General features: G+C 35.1%; 1 protein-coding gene across 9 annotated transcripts in view; it reads left to right on the top strand.

The window, feature by feature from the left end:
• The window catches only part of ERBIN (erbb2 interacting protein), a 117,459-nt gene that overhangs the window by 51,105 nt on the left and 39,146 nt on the right, over nucleotides 1-27,208 (top strand). For all 9 annotated transcript variants that reach the window (XM_047798759.1, XM_047798586.1, XM_047798502.1 and 6 more), the window contains exons 6-14: nucleotides 524-613; nucleotides 3,136-3,192; nucleotides 6,655-6,718; nucleotides 14,372-14,446; nucleotides 15,597-15,741; nucleotides 17,208-17,280; nucleotides 17,850-17,979; nucleotides 18,402-18,517; nucleotides 20,096-20,165. In XM_047798759.1, coding sequence (XP_047654715.1) covers nucleotides 524-613; nucleotides 3,136-3,192; nucleotides 6,655-6,718; nucleotides 14,372-14,446; nucleotides 15,597-15,741; nucleotides 17,208-17,280; nucleotides 17,850-17,979; nucleotides 18,402-18,517; nucleotides 20,096-20,165 — 820 coding nt within the window. The remainder of the gene's footprint in view (nucleotides 1-523; nucleotides 614-3,135; nucleotides 3,193-6,654; nucleotides 6,719-14,371; nucleotides 14,447-15,596; nucleotides 15,742-17,207; nucleotides 17,281-17,849; nucleotides 17,980-18,401; nucleotides 18,518-20,095; nucleotides 20,166-27,208) is intronic.

Here is a 27,208-nt window from a genome sequence, read left to right as displayed (position 1 = left end):
GGTATTTTTGGTTTTCTTAACCTTAGGTGGTGGGCAGTAATGTAATTGGCTTCTAGTAAGTTAGAGGCCAATGTTGCTGATAAACATCCTACAATGCAGCAGACAGCCTCTTAACAATAAAAAATATTGTCAAAAAAATATTGTCAAAGTTTAGAATTCCTTATCTGGTCCTTTGGATTGATATTAGATAAGGCAAATTTCAGGAGTGCATGTTGGAGTCATAGTTATGTTCTAAATACATTTCTGTTTGTTGTGGCCCATTTGCAGTTGACTGTTTTGTGCAGATTTTATCTTATTGAGGCAAATATTGCCTCACTTCCTTTTTATAAAAATGTGGAGGTGTAAATGTTGAAATAGGTAAGTTACTATAAAAGGAAAATCTCAATTTGAGGATTACTCATAAAGGCAACGAGGTAATAATCTGTTAAGAACATGTGTTGGTTGGATAGTCTCTTAAATAGATTTTAATAAGAAATAAATTCTGTATATGAATTACATTTAAATTCTGGTATATTTTATATAGGCTTCCTGATGGATTTTCTCAGCTGTTAAACCTAACCCAGTTATATCTGAATGATGCTTTCCTTGAGTTCTTGCCAGCTAATTTTGGCAGGTAAATTATGGTTTCTCCTAAAAACTTCTCAGCTTTTGTAAAGTTTACAAAACTACAAGTTGCTTTAGTAATACTATTAAATTACACTTTCATAGGCTCTTTTGTCATTATTTGCAAATAATGTAGTTTTCTTAGTTTTTATAGTTTCTCCAGAACTTATTTTCACTTTGAATTTATTTTCTCAAACAATAAGCAGTGAAAATTTAAAGGAAAAAGTAATTTGACTTGAATTAGTTGTTAAAGTATGTAAAAATAGGGAGTTTAAGTGGGGATAATTTTTGTATATTTGAGATGGAATGCTTTTTCTTAGCATTTATCATATTTGAAAATGATCTAATTATAGATTTTTCTGTCTTCACTGAAAGCAAAGTTCTGGGGAAGAGAAAAATGTATTTCTGGTATCCACGCTATTGCTCCCCCCCCCCCAAACTTAACTTCCCATCGTATTATAGTCCCTGAATAATTTTTCTAATGAAAAGCTGAATCAATAAATGAACAGCAAGTATCAAATTACTGTTTTATTTAAAGTAATTACTAGAGAACGTGCTATGCAAGTACGTGTTATTATTGTCATCTTTTTGTCTTAAACACAAATACCATATGATCTCACTTATATATGAAATCTTAAACACCAAAATCCCAAGCTAATAAATACAGAGAAAAGATTGGTGGTTTCCAGGAGTTCCTCTTGTGGCTCAGCAGGTTAAGAGTCCCACCTTGTTTCTGTGAGAATGTGGGTTCAGTCCCTGGCCTTTCTCAGTGGGTTAAGGCTTTGTCGTTGCCGCAGGTTGTGGCATAGATCACAGATGCAGCTCGGATCTGATGTTGCCTTGGCTGTGGTGTAGGCAGTAGCTGCAGCTCCAGTTCAAACTCTGGCCTGGGAATTTTGTTTGCCACAGGTGCTGCCATAAAAAGAAATTTAAAAAAGGTTGGTGGTAGGGGGTGGGGTAGTTAAAATGCTCAAAAGTGATCAAAAGGTAAAGACTTCCAGTTATAAAATAAATAAATCATGGGGATGTAATGTACTACACAGTGACTGTAGTTACTCATACAGCGTTGTATAATTGAAAATTTCTAAGAGAGTAGATATTAAAAGTTCTTATCTCAAGAGAAAATTTTTCTAGTAACTATGTATGGTGGTAGATGTTTAACTAGACCTTTTGTGGTGATCATTTCACAATGTTTTTGACCCTGGAATAATGCTGGCGTTAGGAGTGCTAATCCTTTGTACAGTTGAAAATCTACAGATTTTAAAACTGAAATTAAAAAACTTTTTTTTTAGGGCCACATCTACTGCATATGGAAGTTCCCAGGCTAGGGGTCTAATTGGAGCTACATTTGCTGGCCTACGCCACAGCAACGCCAGATCCGAGCCTTGTCTTCGACCTACACACACCACAGCTCACAGCAGTGCCAGATCCTTAACCCACTAAGCAAGGCCTGGGATTGAACCTACAACCTCATGGTTCCTAGTCGGATTTGTTTCCACTGCACGATGAAATTCCAAAAAACTTTTAATCACAGTTTAAAAACTACAGATATGGAGGGCCAACATAACTTAGAGTTGGACCTCCATACCTGTAGTTCCTTAATATCTAGTTTTCCAAATCTGTAGATTCAACAACTGCTGATTGTTCAGTGCTATCATATTTGTATTTTCTATTGAAAAAAAGTCTGTCTGTAAGTGGATTTGCACAGTTCAAACCCATGTTTTCAAGGGTTAGTTGTGTATATACAAGTATCAAATCATTATGTTCCACACCTGAAACTATAATACTGAATGTCAATTATATTTCAATAAAGAAAGAATTCTGGGCATTGTTGACACTCAGTGATTGTCCTGTGGGAACCAGATATATCATGCTTTATACATATATGTATATGTCTCTATATACATATATATATATTTCATGTACTTGCCAGATTTCTCTTTTGTATTTGGATCACTTTTTAATTTTAATTTGAAATATATTTGTTGCATAATAGTTTGTAAGTTTAAGGTATACAACCTGCTGACTTCATACATTTATATATTGTAATATGATTGCTATTCTAGCATTACTGAGCACCTGTGGATCACTTCATCTGCTCATTTATCTTCTAATTTTATTAGATTGTGCATCACTGAAGTGCCAGAGGTTTTTTCTTTTCTGTATACTTTTGTGTTTCTTTATTTTTCTCTTAGCTAAACTCTAGACTTGAGTTATTGTTATTTAATCTATTAATGACAAATAATTTGGGAAGACATTTTCACAGAAATGCATGAAGTTCACTAGCATTGGTATTTAGAGACAGTTTTCTGCTTTCAGTATGTCTAGAAGTGTTTATACCCCCTCCAGTTACTTTTGAGTAGAAGAAATAGTCTTCCTTTGTATTTCTGTGTAATTTTTAACACAGTTTTCTGCACATTGTAATTACATAATAAATATTAGTTGCTTTAAAATTTTGGAGGATGGTATTGATTTGTTAAATTCTTCGTCTTTGTCATGGATGCTTGATTTATTTTATTTTTTGTTTTGCAGATTAACTAAACTCCAGATATTAGAACTTAGAGAAAACCAGTTGAAAATGTTGCCCAAGTAAGTAAAGGTGCTGTCCTTTCTAAAATTTAGTTTAGAATTTTAAATTCTTAAATCCTTAGAGAAATTGTAACTTTTTAATATCTAAAACATGATGGCAAGTTATTTTAAAAGATTTATATTGTTATTGTATTTTAATTAGTGATGTTCAATATAAAAATATGTACATTTCTGGATATTTAATATGTGATTTCATAGCTCTCTGGAACTCAGTCTTGTGTGACAGAAGTCCAAATAATGAGTATGTAAAGCCCACCCGAATCCCAAATAAAGATCCCAATTTCTATACTAGAGCTGTTACACAGTACTCATTAGAGAAATCCATAGGTCTTCATGTGAAGTCAGATAACTAGTTCTAGGAACTTGTCCTATATTAGTCTGTTGTAAATTAGACATGGGATGGAGGGCCCCCTACTGGCAAACTTACATCAAGAGGAGATGGCCATCCAAAAACAAATAAGATAAAACTAAAACAGATCTACAGACTCAAAATCCCATTGTAGTCTGCGTCCATTTATTGAATAAATGTCTTAAAACACCTGGAATCATTGCTGTGTTTTTATGGGTGAGGCAGTGATGAACTACAGACTGGTTAAATCACTGCCTATTTTTTGTAAATAGTTTCATTGGGACCACATTCATTTATTTACATATTGGCTATGGCTACTTTTGCTCTGCAGCAGTAGGGTCAAGTAGTTGTGACAGAGATTGTATGCAAAGCCTAAAATAACTGACCCTTACAGCAAACCTCTCAGGTTCCTGTTTATCAAGAGCTAATTGTCACCTATTCCTTGAAGCACCTCCATTTCTCCAGGAGTTAGTTTTTTTGTTTTTAACTCTACTTCTCTGGCATCTTACTTATATCTCTTACGACATTTACCACATTAGTCTAATTTTTAAAATACATCTCACTCTTTTCTTACCTGATCAGCATGTTTACACGTGTACAGGTAATTGATCCCAACATCCTCCCGCCATGAATCTTTGTCTGTGAAGGCAAAAATTGTATATAGTTTTGATTCCCCCAAAATTGGGATGAATGGAATTTATAGTAATGGTTGTGAGCATAAATTAAAATGGGAATGATCCTTTTTAAAATTCAAAAAGTTTTAAATTTTCACTGATTTGATACTGGCATTGACGACTCCTTAGCTCAGAACTTAATTGCTGAGAGATGTGAATAACCAAAGGTGTAGATTGTTTACTGAAATACCTGAGCCTACAGTTAATATGGTGTCTTTGATATCATAGGTGATTTGATTATTTAACTCTTTATATTTTAACTCTTTATTTAACTTCAAATTGGGCTTTGCCAATGCGTTTGCAAATGTAATTCTTTACTGCTTTATTTTAAAGACATAACTAAAATATCTGAGGCCTTACAAACTATAAAGAGGCCATGGTTTTAAATGTTAGGAAAGTCATCCGCATTCAGGTTATGTGAGTGGCCCTTTTTATTATCAAATATTAGAATAGCAGGAAAACTGTTTTGAATATGTAGTTAAATGAAATTTAATACCGCCTTAATACTGGAGAGCACAGTACCAAAAACACAGGAATGTGTATGTTTACTTCTGAGATAGGAGAAGTTAAAAATGAGTTAAATATAAAGGATGTTTAGAGATAAACCGGAGGAAATTTGAGGGATTTGTTTTTACTTTCTCTTTGAAGTAGGAAGCTAGATCTTTTTTGAATTTTGAAATTTTTAAAAATTAAAAAAAATTTTTTTTATTATGAAATTTTTTGTCTTAGATTTTTGAGGTGTGTGAGTAGAACAGAAGTTGCCAGTGTTAGCTACAGCAAGTTGAGATGGAGATGCTTTTAGAATTTTAAAGTATACTTCCTCTTTTTTTATTACCTGTGTCATTCACATTTCCTAAATCAATTTTAAAACATAACTTTCTAAGAATGTTGTTTGTAATTAAATTTTGGGGTGCACTGCTTTTCTTTTTGTACCTCCCCCTTTTTTTATAACTTACCCTTGTTGATATAAAGTGTTTAGTTGCTGCAGGTGAATTTTCTGTGCTGTCTTGTCATTATATAAATATTGAATTTTAAAAAATTAGACTATGTTTTCTACTTTCAGTCTTCACCCCTCCTTAGCCCTCTTTACCTTTCTCAAATGTCCATCTGGTATGGTATTATGGACATAGGAGTTAATATCTAATCTTTCTTGAGAAAGAATCTGGATACAACTTTGCTTTGTTATGTAAAGCAAACTGGAACTGATAAACAGGTTTTCTGGACAAAGACAGATGGAAGGGAGGTAGAATTATAGTAACTCATAGAACCTGAGAATAGGCACTTAATTGAAGTTAAAAAAACAGCTTTAAGAAAACAGTTAGTGTTGGGAGATGAGTTAAAGGAGTTTTGATAGAATGGCATTTTTAAAATGGAAGGGTTAGAGAAACTTAGTCTCCTCCTAATGTTAGGTCAGTAACATAATGACATTGCAGTTATGATAGGTATTCTTACTTTTTTTTTCTACTAAAAAGAAATTTAACTGAGTTTTGTTTACTATTTCTAATTTGTTTAATTTCAAGAGAAGGCAGAAATAAATAATCTGTGTTCTTGTGTCATAATTTAAGGAGTTTGTTGGTATTTAATGATGTTAATTTCCCAATTAACATATTGATCTATTGCTAATATGGTTGTATTTTGCTATCCTTATGTCATATCCTAAAAAAATTCATGTAGCTCTTTATTTGGGGAGCCTATAGCCCTTAGACCTATTAAATAATAGGTTTTTCTAAAAATAATTTTAAGATTATATAAATATATATATTTGAATTAATTAGCAATTAATTTAGTTTAAAAAGTTCCTTTATTGAAGGAGAGATAAAAGTACTGCTTAGTTTATTTCATTATGAAATCAGCTTGTACATTTTTCAAGTTTCTGTAGTTGGAGAAATGTTGGTATTAAGTTGGAAGTTAAAAAAAATTATATATGGTAATTTGTGATTCATTTAAAACTTTATTTTGAATTGTATTGAATTTAATTTGAAAACGTGAGGAATAATGTTTACTGTTCTTGCAATTCTGAATACCAATTTTCAGTTAGTTATCTTGAAGTTTTTCAAATATACGACTGGTCTTATAAAATGGTAGTAATTAATAGAAGCTGCCGAACAGTCTAATTATTAGTTGATTTGTACTGTCTGGAAATTTATTCTGTGAAAAAAATAAAAATCAGTTACTTATATTCTGGCTTCTGGGTTTAAACTTACTGCACTTGCTTCTTAAGGATAGAAATAACCTGATGAGAAGCCATAGTAGAGAATGATTGATAACATGTTTTATTTAGAAATTAATTATGACTTTTTTATTAGAAAATTATTTTCATTTTGTCAATATTTGAAAGCCTATTTGTTATCACATAATAATTTACACTATAAATTTTAAAAGCTTCCATGTAATTAATACTTTTGTATACTTAATTCTTTATTAATCCATTGTGCATAGAACCATGAATAGACTGACCCAGCTGGAAAGACTGGATTTGGGAAGTAATGAATTCACAGAAGTGGTATGTTCTCACCAACCGCACCATCCATAAGTCTTACATTTGATCAAGAAGAAAATGTGAAAATTAATGTATTTATTTTTCTGCATTTTTCAAGTATAAAATTGGGTAAAGATATACACATATTTTGGAGAGACAAAGTACAGATATGAAAGTTCTTAACATGGAAAATTAAACAGATAAAATAAACAGATTTGACAGGAGTGAGAGTAAAAGGGTAAAATTGATGAGAAAACCATGGAAAAGGTAATGAAAAGATTTTAGGTATGGCAAGTAGAAACTTAGAGATTATAAGGGAAATTATTTCCTCAGACTTGAATGCATCAGGAAAAGTACTTCTTTTTTTAATCGAAGTATAAGTAATTTACAGTGTTGTATTGTTTCAAGTTTGCAGCAGAGTGATTTAGTTGGACATACATATATATTTTTCAGATTCTTTTCCATTATAGATTATTATAGGAGTTTATACTTCCGTGTGATATACAGTCATTATTTTATATGTAGTAGTATATATTTATATTATTTACTTATTTTATATATAGTAGTATATATATACTAATCCCAAACTCCTAATTTATCTCTTGTCACCCTACCCCACCCCACCCTCACTGTCCCCTTTGGTGGTAACCATAGGTTTGTTTTCTGTGTTTCTGAGTTTATCTCTGTAGTGTAAATAAGTTCATTTGTGTCATTTTTATAGATTCCATGTGTAAATGATCATCATATGATAATTGTCTTTGACTTACTTTGCTTAATATAATAATCTCTCTCTAGTTCTATCCATGTTGTGGCAAATAGCATTATTTCGGTCTTTTTTATGGCTGAGTGATAATCCATTGTGTGTGAGTGTGTATATGCAGACACACACACTAGCCCCCCCCACCCCCAACATCTTCTTTATCCATTCATCTTCCAGTGGACATTTAGGTTGTTTCATTGTCTTGGCTATTATAAATAGCACTACTGTGAACATAGGAGTGCATATATCTTTTCAAATTAGAGATTTGTCTAGATAGATGCCCAGGAGTGGGATTGCTGGATCATATGGCAACTCTATTTTTAGTTTTCTGAGGCATCTCCATCCTGTTCTCCATCGTGGCTTCACCAATTTATATTCCCATCAACAGTGTAGAGGCTTCCCTTTTCTCCATAACTGTCTCCAGCATTTTTTATTTGTAGACATTTTAATGACACCTCATTACAGTTTTGATTTGCATTGCTTTAATAATGATGTTGAGCATGTTTCTGTTTGTCATCTGTGTGTTTTCTTTGGAGAAATGTCTATGTAGGTCTTCTGCTCATTTTTCAATTAGGTTGTTTGTTTTTTGTTACTGAGCTGCATGAGCTGGTTCATGTATTTTGGAAATTAATCCCTTGTACTTCTTACTGTTCAGAAATATTTTCTGCCATCCTGTAGGCTGATTTTTCATTTGTTTATGGTTTCCTTTGCTGTGTAAAAAGCTTTTAAGTTTTGTTAGGTCCCTTTTGGTTGTTTTTGTTTTTATTTTCAATACTCTGGGAGGTGGATCCAAAAAAATAATGCCGCCATTTATGTTAAAGTGTGTTCTGTGTTTTCCTCTAGAAGTTTCATAGTATATGGTCTTACATTTAGGTTTTTAATCCATTTTGAGTTTATTTTTGTATATGTTGTTAGAGAGTGTTCTATTTTCATTCTTATACATGTAGCTGTACAGTTTTCCCAGCACCACTTATTGAAGAGACCATCTTTTCTCCATTGTATATTATATTCTTGCCTTTTTTGTCATATATTAATTGACTGACTGTAGGTGCATGAATTTATTTCTGGGCTTTCTGTCCTGTTCCAGTAATCCATATTTCTGTTTTGTGTCAGTACCATACTGGTTTTGACTACTATACCTTTGTAGTGTAGTCTAAAGTCTGGGAGTGTGATTCCTCCAGCTCTCTTCTTTTTTCTCATGATTGTTTAGGCTATTTGGAGTCTTTAGGATTTCCATAAATACTGAAAAATTTTTTATTCTAGCTCTATGGAAGATGCCAACTTTAATAGAGTTTGCATTGAATCAGTTGATTTCTTTGGGTGCTATGGTCAGATTATCAATATTGATTCTTCCAACCATCTATGTTGTCTTCAGTTTCTTTCATCACTGTCTTATAGTTTTTGGAGTACAGGTATTTTGCCTCTTTAGGTAGATTGTTCCTAGGTATTTTATTCTTTTTGATGCGGTGATAAATGAGATTGTTTCCTTAATTTCTCTTTCTGACATTTCATTGTTAGTGTATATAAATGGCAACAGATTTATTTGTAGCAATTTTGTATTTAGGAATGCTACTGAATTCATTGATGGGCTCTGGTAGTTTCCTGGTAGCATCTTTAGGATTGTCTGTTTATAGCATCATGTCATCTCAGAGAGTGACAGTTTTACTTCTTTTCCAATTTGGATTCCTTATTTCTTTTTTTTTCTCTGATTGCCATAGCTAGGACTTCTAAAACCATGTTGAGTAAAAGTGGCAAAAGTGGGCATCCTTGTCTTCTTCCTGACCTTAGAGGAAATGCTTTCAGTTTTTCACCATTGAGTATGATACCAGAAGAGAAAGGAAAAAAGAAAGAAATGAGGACAATTTGAGGCATCTGGGACAACATCAAGGAAGCTAATATTCACATTATAGGGTTTCCATAAGGAGAGGAGAGAGAGAAAGGACCTGAGAAAACATTTTAAGAGATAATACCTGAAAACTTCCCTGACCTGGGGAAGGAAACAGTCACCCCAGTCCAGGAAGCACAGAATCCCATACAGGATTAACTCACAGAGTAATATGCCACAACACATTATAACCAAAATGATGGAAATTAAAGAGAAAATATAAAAAGCAACAAGGAAAAAAGCAACAAATAACTTACAAGGGAACTCCCATAAAGCTATCAACTGATTTTTCAGCAGAAACTCTGCAGTCAGAAGGGTGTGTCATGATGTATGTAAAGTGATGAAAGAGAAAAATATACATCCAAGAATACTCTACCCAGAAAGGCTCTTTTTCAGATTTGATGGAGAAATCAAATGCTTTACAGACAAGCAAAAGGTGAAAGAATTTAGCACTACCAGGAATTCCCACTGTGGGTCAGGGGGTTAAGAACCCAACTATTATCTATGAGGATGTGGGTTTGATTCCTGGCCTCACTCTATGGGTTAGAGATCTGGCATTGCTGTGAGCCGTGGTATGGGTTGCAGACGCAGCTTGGATCTGGCGTTGTTATGGCTGTGACATAAGCTGGCAGCTGCAGCTCTGATTTGATCCGTAGCCCAGAAACTTTCATATGCTGCAATTGCGGCCATAAAATGAAAAAAAAAAAGAAGGAAAAAAAGAATTTGGCACCACCAAACCTTTTACAACAAATGTTAAAGGAACTTCTCTAAGCCAAAAATAAAAGGCCACAACTTGAAACAAGAAAATTACAAAATGGAAAAGCTCACTGGTAAAAGCAAACATACAATAAAGTATGAAATCATCCATGTATAAAAGCTAGTAGGGAAGAAAAATCATTTGTATCCACAATAAGCAGTTAGCGATACATAAAATAATTAGGTGTAATCAAACAGTAATCATAAGGGAAAGAGAGTGAAGATGAAAGGTATCTAAAATACACTTGAAATTACGAGAACAGCAACTTAAAACAAGCGCGCACACATACACACACATACACACAGACTCCTAACAATAATCTCGTGACCACAAAACAAAAATCTATACTAGATATATGATAAAGAAGAAGGAATCCAAACAAAACACTGAAGATACTCATCAGATCACAAAAGAAGAGAACAAAAGAAGAAAGGGGGGGAAAGTCCTACAAAACAAGTCCAAAACAGTTAACAAAATGACAGGAGGAACATACATACATGTTGATAATTACCTTAAATGTAAATAGAGTAAATGTTCCAACCAGGGAGTTCCTGTTTGTTGCTCATCATGTTAAGGACCTGATACTGTCTCTCTTAGGATAAAGGTTTAATTCCTGGCCTCGCTCAGTGGTTTAAGGATCCAGCATAGTTTGCAGATTCCCTGGTGTTGCTGTGGTTGTGGCATAGACTGCAGCTGTAGCTGTGATTCGACCCCTAGCTTAGGAACTTCCATATGCCGCAGATGTGGCTGTAAAAAGAAAAAAAATGTTCCAACAAAAAGATAGGGAGAGTGAGCATTCCCTTGTACCATAGTGGATTAAGGATCCTGGAATTGTCACTGCAGTGGCTTGAGTTGCTGCCTTGGCACAGGTTCAATCCCTGACCAGGGGCGTGGTCACAAAACCCCCAGTAACAAAAGCCTGAATGGATTCAAAAACAAGACCCATGTATTTGCTGCCTTTGAGAGACTTACTTCAGATCTAGAGGCATATCCATACTAAAGTGAGGGGATGGAAAATGGTACTCCATGAAATGGAAAACAAAAAAACTGGGGTTGCAGTATTTACATGAGACAAAATAGGCTATACAGTAAAGTCTCTTGTAAGAGGTAAAAAGAATATTACATAATGATCAAGGGATCAATCTCAAAAGATTTAATAGTTGTAAATACATATGCACCCAACACAGGTGCAACTTATTGTATAAGGAAAATATTAATAGACATAACAGGAGAAATTGACAGTAATACAATAATAGCAGGGGACTCTAACACTCCACTAATATCAATGGACAGATCAATAAATGGACAGATCAATAAATATGCTTATATTTATAGATCATTCCATCTAAAAGCAGTAGAATACACATTCTTTTCAAGTGCACATGGAACATTTTCCTGGATAGATCAGATGCTGGTCCACAAAGCAAGCCTAGATAGATAAATTTAAGGAAACAGAAATTACATCAAGCATCTTTTCTGACCGCGTGCTGTGAGGGTAGAAGTCAACAACAAGAAAACAACTACAAAAAAACACAGACATGCAGAGGCTAAACAATTGCTACTAAATAACCAAGGGATTAACTGAAGAAATGAAAGGGAAAATAAAAAAATACCTGGAGACTAATAGAAATGGAAACATGATGATCCAAAACCTATGGAATGTTACAAAAACAATTGTAAGAAGGAAGTTTATAGTCAGACAAATTTACCACAGGAAATTTAATAAAAAACAGAAAAAACAAAAACTCAACCTATCCTTTCTTTATGTGTAACGGAACTAGAGAAAGAAAACAAAACCAAAAGTTGGAGTTCCCATCGTGGTGCAGTGGAAACAAATCCAACTAGGAACCATGAGGTTGCAGGTTCAATCTCTGGCCTCACTCAGTAGGTTAAGGAACTGGTGCTGCCATGAGCTGTGGTGTAGGTCGCAGACGCGGCTTGGATCTGGTGTTGCTGTGGCTCTGGTGTAGGCTGGCGGCTACAACTCCGATTCGACCCCTAGCCTGGGAACCTCCATATGCCACAGGTGCAGCCCTAGAAAGGACAAAAAGACCAAAAACAAACAAAAACCAAAAGTTGGTAGAAGGAAAGAAATCATAAAGATCAGTGAAGAATTAATGAAATGGAGACTTAGAACAATAGAAAAGATCAAGGAAACTAAAAGCTGGCTCTTTGAAAAGATAAACAAAAATGATAAACCTTTAGCTAGACTCATCACGAAAAAAAATTGAGGGCCCAAATCAATAAAATTAGAAATGAAAAAGGAGAAATTATAGCTGATACCACAGAAATGCAGAAGATCATAAGAAGTTACAAGCAACTGTATGCCTATTAAATGGACCTGGAAGAAAGGGACAAATTCTTAGAAAGGTACTGTCTCCCAAAACTGAACCAGGAAGAAACAGAAAACATGAACAGGCCAGTTATCAACACTGAAATTGAGTCAATAATTTAGAAACTCCCAACAGCCGGAAGTTCAGGAACTTACTCTGTAAGGTCACTATCACCTTAGTATCAAAAGCAAAGATAATCACAAAATGAATATTATTAGCCAGTATCACTGATGAACATAGATGCACAAATCCTCAACAAAATGTTAGTAAACCAATTCTGGCAGTACATTATTTATCCCAGGAATGCAAAGATTTTGTAAATATTTGCAAACCAATCAGTGTGATTCACCTTAACAAACTGAAGAATAAAAAACATATGATCATCTCAGTAGATGCAGAAAAAGCTTTTGATAAAATTCAACATCCATTTATGGCTAAAAAAAATAATAACTCAGAGGTGTTCCCTGGTAGCTCTGTAAATTAAGGATCCAGTGTTGTCACTGCTGTGGCTTGGGTCACTGCTTTAGTGCAGATTCAGTCCTTGGCCTGGGAACTTGTGAAACATGGCACAGGCGCGTCCGAGAGGGCTTAGAGAGAACATACCTCAACATAATAAATACTGTATTTGACAGACCCACAGCTAACATCATACTCAATAGGAATAGTACTTCTGAATAAAAAAATAACTCCACGGGAGTACTGATTAGGAATTTTTTCAGATAAAATATTTCTCTATAATTTTACTTAATAGCTAAAATGAAATTACTGAGTGAAACCACTGTTATTTTCAAGTCAATATTGAGATCCCCGAATCATGCTTTTACTCTGTATGCAGTGTGTACTGTGATGTTGAGTTTAAAAAGGAAAAATGAAGTATGTAAGTTTCTTATCTTCAGTCATTGCTCCAAGAGAGCTCAGAAAATAGGCTATTTTTTAAAGAGGAATTCATTAACTTGATTTAATTGGCTTTCCCTTATTATTGGACATTTAAGATGTATGTTGCCTTCTTTTTCCTCTCTCTTAGTAATGAGGGAGTTTTTTGTTGTTGTTGTTTTGTTTTTTTTGTCTTTTTGTCTTTTCTAAGGCCACTTCCGTTGCATATGGAGGTTCCCAGGCTAGGGGTCTAATTGGAGCTGTAGCCGCTGGCCTACACCAGAGCCACAGCAATGCAGGGTCTGAGCCATCTCTGAGACCTACACTGCAGCTCATGGCAATGCCGGATCCTTAACCCACTGAGCAAGGCCAGGGATTGAACCCACAACCTCATGGTTCCTAGTTGGATTCGTTAACCACTGCACCTCAACGGGAACTCCAAGAGGGAGTATCTTTGTATTTTTTTTTTTACAGATGCCTTAAAGTCTACATCTTTTTACAGATAATGATTGAAAGTAATGGGTCTAATTTTTATTGTATAAATACTTGAGCCTGATATGTAATCAAAAACTAAATTTAATGCAGTCTACTGTTGTGAAATGTCTATTTAGTAATATTTGTATAATAACTGTAATGTAGTAGTAGGACTTGAGTCTTGGCTGTGCTTTTTTCGCCTCCTAATTAAAAAACATTTTAAACTAAAATTTATCCCTAGAAATTCCCAGGGGCCAAAAAAGGAGTTCCCCTTATAGCTTAAGGTTAAGAACTGATATAGTGTCCATGACAATGGGGGCTGATCTCTCACCTTGCTCAGTGGGTTAAGTATCCATTGTTGCCACAAGTTCCAGTGTAGGGTACATATGCAGGTTGGATCAGGCATTGCTGTGGCTATGGTGTAGGCTGGTAGCTGCATTACTGATTCGACCCCTAGCCCAGGAACTTCCATTTGCTGCAGATGCAGCTCTAAAAAAGAAAAGAAAAAAGAAATTTCCAGGGGAGCATCTTTTGCCCAATTAGTATATTCAGGTAAATTAATCAATCTCTCCCTCTTGCCTCCTTATCTAAACAGCCTGAAGTACTTGAGCAACTAAGTGGATTGAAAGAATTTTGGATGGATGGTAATAGACTGACTTTTATTCCAGGGGTATGTACATCAAGTTTTAAAGACTTCTTTTTATTGCTATCTATCCTTTACATTTTTATCAATTACACATTTTCAAGTAAGTTTTAATTAATTTAAAAGTGATTATTCTTAATACTGTTAGATAGAAACAAATCACTTTTTTTTTAACTGTCAACACGTTCTTGATTAAAATTATAAAATTTCCATAATAGGAAGTTGCTGTTGTGGCTCAGCAACAACAAGAACCCAACTATTGTCTGTGAGGTTGTGGGTTTGATCCTTGCTCAGTCAGTGGGTTAAGGCTTTGTTGTTGCCACAAGTCATGGTATAGGTTGCAGATGCAGCCCGGATCCTGTGTTGCTGTGGCTGTTATGTAAGCTAGCAGCTATAGCTCCAATTCAACTCTTAACCCAGGAACTTTATATGCTGCAGGTGTGGCACTAAAAAGAAAAAAAAATTTCCATAATAAATTTTTGTGAAATAGAATTGACCCATGAACAATTCAGGGATTAGGGCACCAAACCTCTGTGCCATTGAAGATCTTTGAGTCAGCCCTCCCTATCTGAGATTCCTACCTGACAAAGGTTCCTCCTCCCAACCTGAGGTTTTGCATCCACAGATTCAGCCTACTTCAAATGGCTTAGTAGGTGGTATTTACTGTTGAAAAATCATCCAAGTATAAGTGGATCCATTAAGTTTAAGCCCATGTTGTTCAAGGGTCAGCTGTAATCTCTTTTTAATGCCATGGAGTATATCTTTCTGTGCAATTTCAGTTGACTTTATGTTCTATTTCATTATGCCCAGGGAATTGTTAAAGTAGACTATTTTCTATGTAGTTTCTTAGCAGCTGACATTTTGTTCATTCTCAGACCTAAAGCCATATGAATACCCATATGTGCCATCTCCCTAGCTAATGATGGTCAGCTCTTCTTTCCAGTGCCCAAAGAAAAGTATATATCTGTTGTCTCTCTCCTGGGCTAAAATTGGTAGGAGCTCTTAGCTCTTAGCTTTATTACTGAATGCATTACAATTACATCATGTTAAAAAACATGATGAATTCTCTCTCATGTAAACATTTAATTATAAATTATAATTGGCATTAGGTTTATTATCTAAATGTTTTAAACTTACTGTTGATGGAGTCATTAGATTTCCTGTTTTGTACCTATAGTTTATCGGTAGTTTGAAACAGCTCACATATTTGGATGTTTCTAAAAATAATATTGAAGTGGTTGAAGAAGGAATTTCAGCATGTGAAAACCTTCAAGACCTCCTCTTATCAAGCAATTCACTTCAACAACTGCCTGAGACTATTGGTTTGTATCACTTTCTAGTTCATGTAATTAATTTTTAATGATATAAAATCTGAGAAACTTATTGCCATTGGTTGATTCAAAGCTTCTATGTATCAAATTTTATTTGTTATGAGCTAGTTCTTCTATACCCTGTAGTCATAGATCTTATTTGAATTTTTCCTGATTTGATCAGTTATACAGTTTACTCTGTTTTTTCCTTATTTTAAGAAAATATCATTTTTATCACTTTAATACATTTTGAATTCTTTAAAAGAGGTTAGTTTATCTAAACTTGGTTTAAAACTTGATCATAACCCTTATGTAGTAACTTTTAGTCTTAACTTCATTTTAGACTCCCAGGCAAGAAGATAGATCAGTTCAGCAAATCATGTGAAAGTCTATATAGTTGACCCTTGAACAATGAGAAGGGTTGACCCTTGTACAACAGTAGAAAAATCTCATACAATTTATCTGTGGACTCAACCAACTGTGGGTCATGTATTTCCTATTGAAAAAAAATCTGTATGTAAATGGACCTGGGCATTTCAAACCTGTGTTGTTCAAGGGTCAGCTGTATTTGTGTAGTTGCTTGTCTGATGATGCATCAAGGGAATTTACTTACTTTTTTAAAGAACCAAAATTTTCAATCTTGGCATCTTCCATGATATTTAAATACAGAAATCAAAGATATTTTTATAGGAGTTCCCATTGTGGCTCATAGGTTTAAGAACCTGACATAGTCTCCATGAGATTGTGAGTTCAATCCCTGGCCTTGCTCATTGGGTTAAGGTTGCTGCAAACTGCGGCCTCGGTCCTAGATGCAGCCTGAATCTGGTGTTGCCATGGCTATAGTATAGGCCTGCAACCATGGCTCCAATTTGACTCTTAGCCTGGAAACTTACATGAGCCGCAGGTGTGTCTGTAAAAAGAAGGAAAAAAAAAAAAAAGTTTACATATTTGCAGTTAAATTGCACAACTGTTTTAGCTCAGCTTACAGTTTGCAAATTCTACCATAATTTATTCAACCCTTAATTTTAAACTCCATTCTTATTATTTTAGTATTTAGTATACATAGAATATGTAGTTTGTTATACACTTAAGAAAACTACCTTCATACTATCACTTCTTTAATCCACTAATACCTTCAGTTTGTATTGTGTGTCTTCACTGTGCCCTGATGGCACTGTTTTAAGGAGCATGGCTACAACAGTGAGCAAAGGAGACCAGGCTCCATACTCTTATGAAGATTACATTTTAGTGAGGGTTAAATCAATAAACATACACTAGAAAGATAAAATGTACATGTGAATTGAAAATGTAGGATAAGGGAATAGAGAGTTGATGGGGTTGGGGTAGTGTCTCTTTTAGATAGGTTGGTTTGTAAAATTTCTTTATAATTCATGTTAAGCATAGTATGTGCCTACATTTACTGTTGGTTGACTTCTAGTTCCAGATGGAAAATTGTATATTATTTCTTCCCTCAATAGGTTCATTGAAGAATGTAACAACTCTTAAAATAGATGAAAATCAATTAATATATCTACCAGACTCTATAGGAGGGTAAGATTTTTGTGAATTAATGGAACTAGAAGGTTTTACTTTCACTTCATCATGCCATATTTTTTTTCAGGTAACTGCATAACATTTAAAGGATATTCCAGAAACCTTTAAATAAGCAGTTATTGGAGTTCCCCTTGTGGCTCAGTGGAAATTAATCCAACAATTTCCATGAGGACTTGGGTTTGATCCCTGGCCTCGCTCAATGGGTCAAGGATCCAGTGTTGCCATGAGCTGCGGCGTAGGTCGCAGACATGGTGCAGATCCCACATTGCTGTGGCTGTGGTGTAGGCCAGCAGCTGTGACTCCTGTTCGACCCCTAGCCTGGGGACTTCCATATGCCGTGGGTGTGGCTCTAGAAAGCAAAACAAAAAAAGGCAATTGATTGCATGTTGCAGGTTGGGTTTATTTATAATAAAGATAGGCTGATTTTTATTGGTGAAGTTTAGCTTAAAGAAAATAGATTTTTTTTTCTAGGTTTGTTAAAGTCAAGTTCAGATGTTCATGTGTTCCTAAAGTGTTGGATTGTATACAGGAAATCTTCTTTAAAAATATGTTTTTTTTAATTAAAGGTTAATATCAATAGAAGAACTGGATTGTAGCTTCAATGAACTTGAAGCTTTGCCTTCATCTGTTGGGCAGCTTACTAATATAAGAACCTTTGCTGCAGATCATAATTACTTACAACAGTTACCCCCGGAGGTACTGTATTTTAAATTTGCTTTGAGTATTTATTTTTTCTAATTATTATTTATAGCTATCAAGTGTGGTTTTCTTTATTCATAAATAATTATGTAACTAAGTTATTTGCTTTCTGAATAATAATTATCTATATTGATTTGCAAGAGATACCTAAATACTTCTCTTCATATATGAAGGTTAATAATTAAAAAGGGAAAATATAATTCCTTTTATAAATGAGAAGAGTATTTTTATAACTTTTAAAAATGATACTTACATATGTTAAGCAGTAGGCTAAAGTTTGGTTTTTTTTTTTTCTATAATTTATTTTTTTTCCCACTGTACAGCAAGGGGATCAAGTTATCCTTACATGTATACATTTTTTTTTCCCCCCACCCTTTGAGGCTAAAGTTTTGATGCCTAATTCTGTATTTCTCTTTCAGATTGGAAGCTGGAAAAATATAACAGTGCTGTTTCTCCATTCCAATAAACTTGAGACACTTCCAGAGGAAATGGGTGATATGCAAAAATTAAAAGTCATTAATCTAAGTGATAATAGGTTTGTAACAATGTAATTGGTTTATAGAAGACATCTGTTGGATGAAATTAGTTTCATTGTATGTGATAGAAAATTTAATGCATGTTTTCTTTTTCATATATATTTTTGTTTTTTGAGTAGAATTTTCATTTGAAAGAGTGATTTAATTTTACCTGATGTCAATTATCACACTGTGATTATGTGTCATGGTTCATTTTGTGTCAGCTTTAGCTATACAGTCTTAATTCTGTACTTAAAGTAACCATTTTTTATTCCTAAAGTAAGACCCTTGCCTTAGTAGTGCTGTTAAAGAAGCTTTTATTTTTTTTTCTTTTTCTTTTCACAGCAGCATCTATGGCATATGGAAGTTCCCAGGCCTCAGGGAACTCCACAGCCACAGCAAGGCCAGATCTAAGCCGATCTATACTGCACCTTGTGGCAATACCAGATCCTTAACCCACTGAGCAAGGCCAGGGATCAAACCTGTATCCTAATGGATACTAGTTGGTTTTGTTATTGCTGAGCCACAACAGGAACTCCCAAAGTAGCTTTTAATCTAATCTACTTGTATTAATCTGGGCAAAGGTGTGCTTAGATACCCCTTCAGATAACTTGGACAGCACAGACAAGATGCAGAGCAAATCGATCATTAGGGATGCTAAATTGGTACCGTGTTTAAGTTAAGAACAGATTGTCCATAATTTTTCCTCATGTATAGATACTAATAATGATAAAAGAACATTTGTAGAGAATTTTTTTACATTTTGTTTTATAGTATCTTACGAAGTATTCAAAACAGCCTTATGAAATTATGAAACAGATATTCCCATTTTATGCAGGATAAAATTAAGGCTAAGATTTAAGGTGATTCACATGACTTATAAAGTAGAGCTGAAATGTAAACTCAGTTTTCTCACTAAGGATGTTCAGACTCTTCCATTTTATTTAAGAACTCCTGCACCCCCCTTTTAAAATTAAATCCTTGTTTCAGCCCATGCTTTGTACCCTTAAAACCAGAGCCCTAAATTCCAGCATGCTGAACTTCTATATTCCCTGGGTTCTTGGGAAGTTAGGTATGGAAGAATAGGCATAAGATAAAAGGTTTAAATATCCATTCTGTTTTAGATAGGGTGCACTTACAGTTTAACATTCTACTTAGTGTTCCTCTTACTTTACTTTTATTCATAATGATGTTAAAATAGTCTTCTTGAGTATCAAAGTGCTGGCTCACAAAGAAATAAAAAGAGTGCAGTGTTTAAAACAAACTCTTATTAAGAGTGATTCCTGTAACAGTTCTCTCTTGATGCAAATAAAATATCCAAAGCAATTTTGTAAGACATAACTTAATTTGTCCTTGCCTTTGCACTGAGGTAGGAATAGTTGAAGAATTATATTTTAAAAATGAATTTTTATAAAACTGGATAGTATTTTGTCTTAAATTCTGTTCAAAAACCTATATTGGATTTTCTCCTAAATTAAATATTTTTCTCCTGTTTTCATGTGCAATAATGTAACATTGTTTCAAATGCCACTAGATTTAGCTCTCATTTTAACATTTCTTATTTTTAAAGTTTAATTTTTGTTTGTGTTTTTTCTCAGATTAAAGAATTTGCCCTTTAGCTTTACAAAGCTACAGCAATTGACTGCTATGTGGCTCTCAGATAATCAGGTAGGCATTCTGATTGTATAAATTCCAGTTGTTCTGTATGATGGTACATTCTGATTTACATAGGATTATTTAAGAGCCCTTCTACTCTGGTACACATGTAAAATCATATATACATGTGGAAAATATTTAGATAATAGATAACTTTTGTGAAATATGTATAGATTCATGAACAATAGGTCCTGTTGGGCTTATCTAACTTCTCCTAAATCCGTAGAAAAGATGTATTAGATTAGCAAATCAGACAAAATGCTCCCTAGCTTTTTAAAGGTTTTATAGAGATCCTCTGTGGCATATATCTGTATAAACTTGATAATTAATTTAAATTATGCATTGAGTTAAGCACTTTCACATACTTAAGTAAGTGTTTCTAAAGAATTAAGAGTTACTCCTTGGATTTTTCTTTGTTTGACAAACATTTTTGAAAGCTTACAGTAGGCCATGTACCTTCTCTGACAGCTGAAATTATACTGATGAAGCAAATAAAATTCTTACATTCTCATTGAGTTTATATTCTCATGGGAGAAGGAGATAAGTAACTATGTAATAATGTTTCAGAACTATAGAGAAAAATAAAGCTGATGGGCATTGGAAAAGTAGCAGGGTCAGAGTAAATATCCTGTTTTAAATAGAGTGATTTAGAAAGTATCTGTCTGAAGAAGGAAACAGTAGAGCAGATGAAATGAAGAGCGAGGCATTTCGTGAATTGGGAGAGAGGAAAAGAATACTAAGAATAAAGGCCCTGATACTTAGTGTAACTGAAGAATAGATAAAATCCCAGTGGATTGGAATGTAGTGAGCAAGGGGGAGAGTTGTTTAAGAGTTAGATCAGAGAGGAAAATTGAGACTAGATCACATAGGACCTTGTAGGCCATACTAATCACTTGGGGTTTTAGATAGAAATCTGTTGAAATATTTTATACTAAGAAATGATATTCGAATTTTTAAAAGGTCATCCTGGCTGTTGTATGAGGAATGCACTATGGATGCTGAGGTTGGGAGTGGGATATCTGTATTGGAACTCCAATTTAGGAAGCTATTGGAGTTAATTTAGAAGGAGATGTTGCTAGGCTTCACCTAGTATGATAGTAGTGGAGATGGTGAGAAGAGTTCGGGTTTGGGGTGCATTTTAAACATTTTTTATTATTTTTAAATTTATTTATTTATTTTTGGCTGTGCCTGCGGCATGCAGAAGTTCCTGGGCCAGGGCTTGTATCTATGCCACAGCAGTTTGACAGTGCTGTTCTATAAATTAGGATAAGAAAGATCCTTAACCTGCTGAGCCACAGTGAAACTCTTGGGCTGCATTTTTAAGAGATTGCCAGAGGGACTTATTGATGAGCTAAATGTGAAACTTGAAAGAACTGAAGCAGGTATGCCTCTTAGGTTTTAAGCCTGAGAAAGTACAGTATTAGAGTTGCTGTTTTCTGAGGTAAGGAAGAGGGAGAGTAGTAGTTTGAGGATGAAATGAATAGATTGATTTTTTGACATTTTAAAATTTGAGTAACCTTAACAGATATTAAAGCAGGAATGTCAAGTCAGTAGTTGAATATCTATGTTTGGAACTCAGTTATTGGCTGGAGATAAAATTTGGGAGCCAACACTGCACAAAAAAGGGATTTCACCCTGTAGAAGTACATGAGATTAGTAGGGAAAAAAGATAGAGAAGAAAAAAAATAAAGCATTGAACTCAGGAGAAGTTCCTTTTGTGGATCAGCAGGTTAAGAACCTGACTAGTATCCATGAGGATGCAGGTTTGGTCCCTGGCCTCGCTCAGTGGGTTAGGGATCTTGGCATTGCTGCAGGCTGCAGCTCTGATTTGACCCCTAGCTGGGGAACTTCCACATGCCACAGGAGTGGCTATAAAAAAGAAAAAATGAAAAGAAACAAGAAAGCCACATTGAACTCAGAGACAAAAGGGATCCCAAAAGGAGAAAGAGAAGCACCAGCCAATGAGGAGAGTGTTTTATCTAGAGAGCCATCTGAAGGAAGTACTTTAGGAAAGATCTACTATATCAGATGTTGTTGATGAGTCAGGTAGATGAGAACTGCTGATTGACTATTGTGCTTGTCAAGATAGTGTTCATTACTGATGTTGAGGAGGAGTACTTTTGGTGGAATGATGGGAATGGAAACCTAATTTAAGTGCATTATAGTGCATGGGAAAGAAGAAGTTTGGGGCAATGAGTATATCTTAGTACTCTAGCTAAATTTCATTTGGGCAGTTAGTAGATTAGTATTTCCATATTTGCCTTGGTGTTTGAATTAAATGTTAGTACTTTATGGTTCTAAAGAATAGTTCACCTGTGAAAAACATCTACATAAGTGTATTTTGGGTATAATTTGAAGTGTCTAATTCTTAGTCTTAAGGATTCACAGTGTAGACTATTGTAAATCTCCTTCAACAGATAAGAAATCACCTGTAAAACATCACCAAAACAATGGATTATAGTCCTAAGCAAAAAGTAAAGAAAAATTAAGGGCTGCTTTATTATCTGTAATTATGAGAAAACCTCTTCTTTATATGTATTCTTAGGTTTTCTTAGTAGTAAACGTTTTTTAACAAAACAATATAAAATTAACTTATCTTTTTAATAAATAAATGCTTAATATTTGACATGAAGCATTTATCTAAAGCTGTGTTTTCCCAAGGTTTGGATACACTAGTTAGTCTTATAGTCATAAATTCCATAGTCAGATTTGCTTGGGAGACAGGATTATATTCTTCTTTTGGATTATATTAACAACCTTGATATGTTATGACAGTAAAGAAGCCCTCTTATCTGTATTTCAGGTTTCTCGAAGCTTATAGCTGAGAACTCCTTTCCACCTAATTCCTAACTGTCTTAAGAGCTTTAAGTTAATGTTGATCCATACTTATGAATCAGTCTGTAGCATTTATTTGTCCTATGAATTAGAAAAAGAAATATAAAATGAGGATACTTTTGCTTTTATTAGAACTTGAACACAAGTGGTTACTACATCTTTTATTTTTTTAATTTTTTTCTTATTATTGTTATTGTCTTTTCAGGGCCGCACCCGCGGCACGGGAAAGTTCCCAGGCTAGAGGTCTAATCAGAACTGTAGCTGCCGGCCTACACCAGAGCCACAGCAATGCCAGATCTGAGCTGCATCTGCGACCTGTACCACAGCTCACGGAATGAGAGAGGCCAGGGATTGAACCCGCAACCTCATGGTTCCTAGTCGGATTCGTTTCCGCTGTGCCACGACAGGAACTCCCTACATCTTTTAAATGTATGCCTTCATATATATGGAACTCTTAACTACCTAATCTCTCTTAATTGAATATTTACATTTGAGGAGTTCCCTGGTGGTTCAGTGGAGTAAGGATCCAGTGTTGTCCCTGCTGTGGCGCGGGTTTGATCCCTGGCCTGGGAACTTCCACATGCCACCTTATGCCCCCTACCCCAAAAAAGAATATTTTCATATGAAACTTGATTTCAACTTTAACAGCTGGATTCACAAAACATTTGCTTGGCCCTGGCTTATGCCAGGTACTTAACAACAGTATTAATGAGACATAGCTCCTGAACTTGTGGACCAAACTGTTAGTATAGTAAACTGTTATGGGTAAATCAATGCCAGCAAATTATGCCAGCTGACTTAGTGAAAATATCTGATATCTATATAGTTTCTTCATATTTAGTGTTACCTCATTCGTCTCCTTGCACCCCAATTTGTTAATTATTTAAAGCAAAATTGTGGTGATGGGGAGCTTTGTGTTTTCCTCAGTTTGACAAAGTAGCAAAAAGTAAAACATATGTAATGTTTTGTATGTTATAAAATCTCCCTTACAGTATGAGGTAGTCATTTTGATGTAAAAAAACAAAGTGTAGGCGAAAAAAATACCTAAAGTAGTTTGATTATAAATAATGAAAATAAATTTCTCCTGGACATTTCACTGACCATGTAGGGAATAAACCTATAGGCAATACATGCAATAACATAATTTTTCACAAGTCTTTCTGAAGGCTTGAACAGAACAATTGAATATTCATTCCCTCATTCATTTTTGTCATTCTTATTTAAGAACCATTTATTGAACAACACTTTGTGGCAGACAGACTAAGGTGGAGCCAAAAATGGATATTAAGAAGGTCGTTTAGTATAGTGTGGTAAAAGACTTGGTAGGGCTGTAGGTTTCAGGGTCAGAGAATGGGAGCATAACTTGAGGTTTTAAAGTGGGTTTCCTAGAGAAGGAGGTGCCTACAGTGCCTAAAAGAATAATAAAATTTTCTCAAATGAGTAGTAACATTAAACAAAGAAAGCGGAGAGTGTAGTATATTCACTAACTCTCCAAGTGGTTTTGGGATTAGAGCATAATCTGTGGGATGGAAGAGTAGGACATGAGCCCAAAGAGGTAGACAGGGACCAGGTCATAGAGGATCTTGTATGCCATTCAAAGGAACTTGCACTGTATTTCAGAGATGGCAAATAGCTTTTTAATCTTGGATGTCAACTTTGATATGTTATGATTTTTTTTTAAGTACTCTAAAGCCAACTCAGGCCCAGTAGAAAATTGTTGTAATTAGATTGACCATAATTTATTGTCTGTACTAGGACACTTGATAGTGAAAGGGGCCTCTATGATAATTGTCAGAACAGCATGTGTAAAATAGGAATGTCAAGGCAAGTTGGGTGTTTGGTTGTTATAATCATGATCGATTATTCATATATATTATCTTTTACATAGGAGAAGTGATGCTGGGTACATGTCAAAATCTGTTGTAGGAGATAAGGAACCAATGTAATGGATGAGCAGGCAAATGGCATGATCGGATTGATATATTACAAAGGCTTTGGGGGCTACATTATGGAAGATGAATTTAACAGAAAGTGGGGGGGAGACCTTTTGGAGGGCATTTCCATTCTCAAGGCAACAGAAAATTTTGGCTGATACAAAGTAATGATAACAGGGCTAGAGAAGAGACTATATATTTAGGACATAACTTAAAAGGGCATATGAAGAATGCATGTATGTAAGAAGAGAGTAAAAGCAAAGATTAGCCTTAGAGATTTGGCTTGAGTGACTAGGTGGATATTGATACCATTACCAAGCTAGGGAACTCCAGAGAAAGAAATATGTTTAAGTTCCCATTAGGTTTATTGAGTTTGAAGCATCTTTGGTATATCCAAGTAGGCATGTGTAGAACAGTTCCAGTAGCCATGAGCCACCATCACCATCACCACCTGTCAACTTGTTTTAGGTCCTGGTTTCTGTGCTCTTGGTTTCTCCATTCTTTTATTATTATTTTTTTTTGTCTTTTTTTTTTTTTTTTTGCCTTTTCTAGGGCCGCTCCTGCTGCATATGGAGGTTCCCAGGCTAGGAGTCCAGTCGGAGCTGTAGCTGCCAACCTACGCCAGAGCCACAGCAACGCGGGATTCAAGCCGCGTCTGCGACCTACACACAGCTCACGGCAACGCTGGGTCCTTAACCCACTGAGCAAGGCCAGGGATCAAACCCACAACCTCATGGTTCCTAGTCAGATTCATTAACCACTGTGCCACGGCGGGAACTCCCATTCTTTTAATTTTTAATCTCTAGGAATTTCTCAGAATAACTCCTGAAGGTATAATTTCTTCTTTTTTTTTCAGTGCCTCATAAATTTATTCCTTTTATTTGTAAAGTTTATTTAAAAGACTTGTGGCATGAGAAGACATGTATGTGTTTAGCCCATTAATCACTTTTTCTAGGGAATTATTTCATAGCTTTCTATTGTCTCAAAAGAGATTATTATAAAAAAAAAATTTAATGTTAGGGATGTGTTAGTCCCTAGGAATACTAACATTTAAGTGGCAAGTGAGTTCAGAGCCTTAGCAACAGTGGCCATAGAGGTAGATAGGAGTGTATATGATGGTGTTTAAGTTAAAGGTGAAGCAACTGGCCTAAGGGAAGTAGTTGTACAGGGTAAATGCTATTGAGAAGTCAGTTCACATGAAGTCTGAAAAATATCTATTATATTTTGTCGAGTTATACCAATCTTGTCAACCTGTCTTGACTGTAGCAATGCAATTTTAGAAGTGTTTGTCAAACCCCAGGTTGAAGTAGTTAGGGAATAAATAAATGAGAGAATGGAGACATGATTGTTGTTGATTAGTCTTTTAAGATAGTTGAATAAGAAAGAAAAGGTACGGAACCTAAATAAAGAAACTGATAGCTAGTGGCAAGGTAAGAAGGGATCCTTTAGTATTTTAAAGAGCGTGTTCATAAGTTGTTGGAAAGTGGCTCTTTGGAGAATGAGATTAAGAATATTACGGGGCGGAGAAAAGGAGTTCCCTTGTAGTGTACCAGCATTGTCACTGCAGCTACTTGGATTCCTGCTGTGAAACAGGTTTGATCCCTGGACTGGGAACTTCCACATGCCAAGGGCACAGAGGAAAAAAAAAAAAAAAAAAGGAAGAATATTAGAGGGAGTTGAATAACTGAGGTGGAAGCTAGTGGAATCAAAAGTCTTGAAGGGGGAGTTCCTGTTGTGGCACAGTGGTTAATGAATCCAACTAGGAACTGTGAGGTTGCAGGTTCGATCCTTGGCCTCGCTCAGTGGGTTAAGGATCTGGCTTTGCCGTGAGCTGTGGTGTAGGTTGCAGATGCAGCTCGGATCCCAAGGTTGCTGTAGCTCTGGCGTAGGCTGGCGGCTGCAGCTCTGATTGGACCCCTAGCCTGGAAACCTCTGTATGCCACGGGTGCGGTCCTAGAAAAGACCAAAAAGACCAAAAAAAAAAAAGTCTTGAAGGGATGGTGGGTCTAATATTTGTGTGAGAGAGGGCTAATAATCTATGTTTTGAAACTCTTAAAATGTAGCAATTACCAAACTTAACAGTTTTTGAAACTTTTGGGGGGTTGGGGAGGTCACACTTGTGGCATGTGAAGTTCCTTGGCCAGAGATTGAACCTGCGACAGCAGTCACCCAGGCTGCTGCAGTGACAATACCAGATCCTGAACTTGGTGCACCACAAGGGAATTCCCTTGAATCCTAATTTATTAAAAACATTTTTTGAAGGTAATACCTTCAGAATGCAATTTA

The sequence above is a fragment of the Phacochoerus africanus genome, chromosome 1 (assembly GCF_016906955.1).
Source record: "Phacochoerus africanus isolate WHEZ1 chromosome 1, ROS_Pafr_v1, whole genome shotgun sequence".
NCBI lineage: Eukaryota > Metazoa > Chordata > Mammalia > Artiodactyla > Suidae > Phacochoerus > Phacochoerus africanus.
This window is presented reverse-complemented; position numbering and strand designations above follow the sequence as displayed.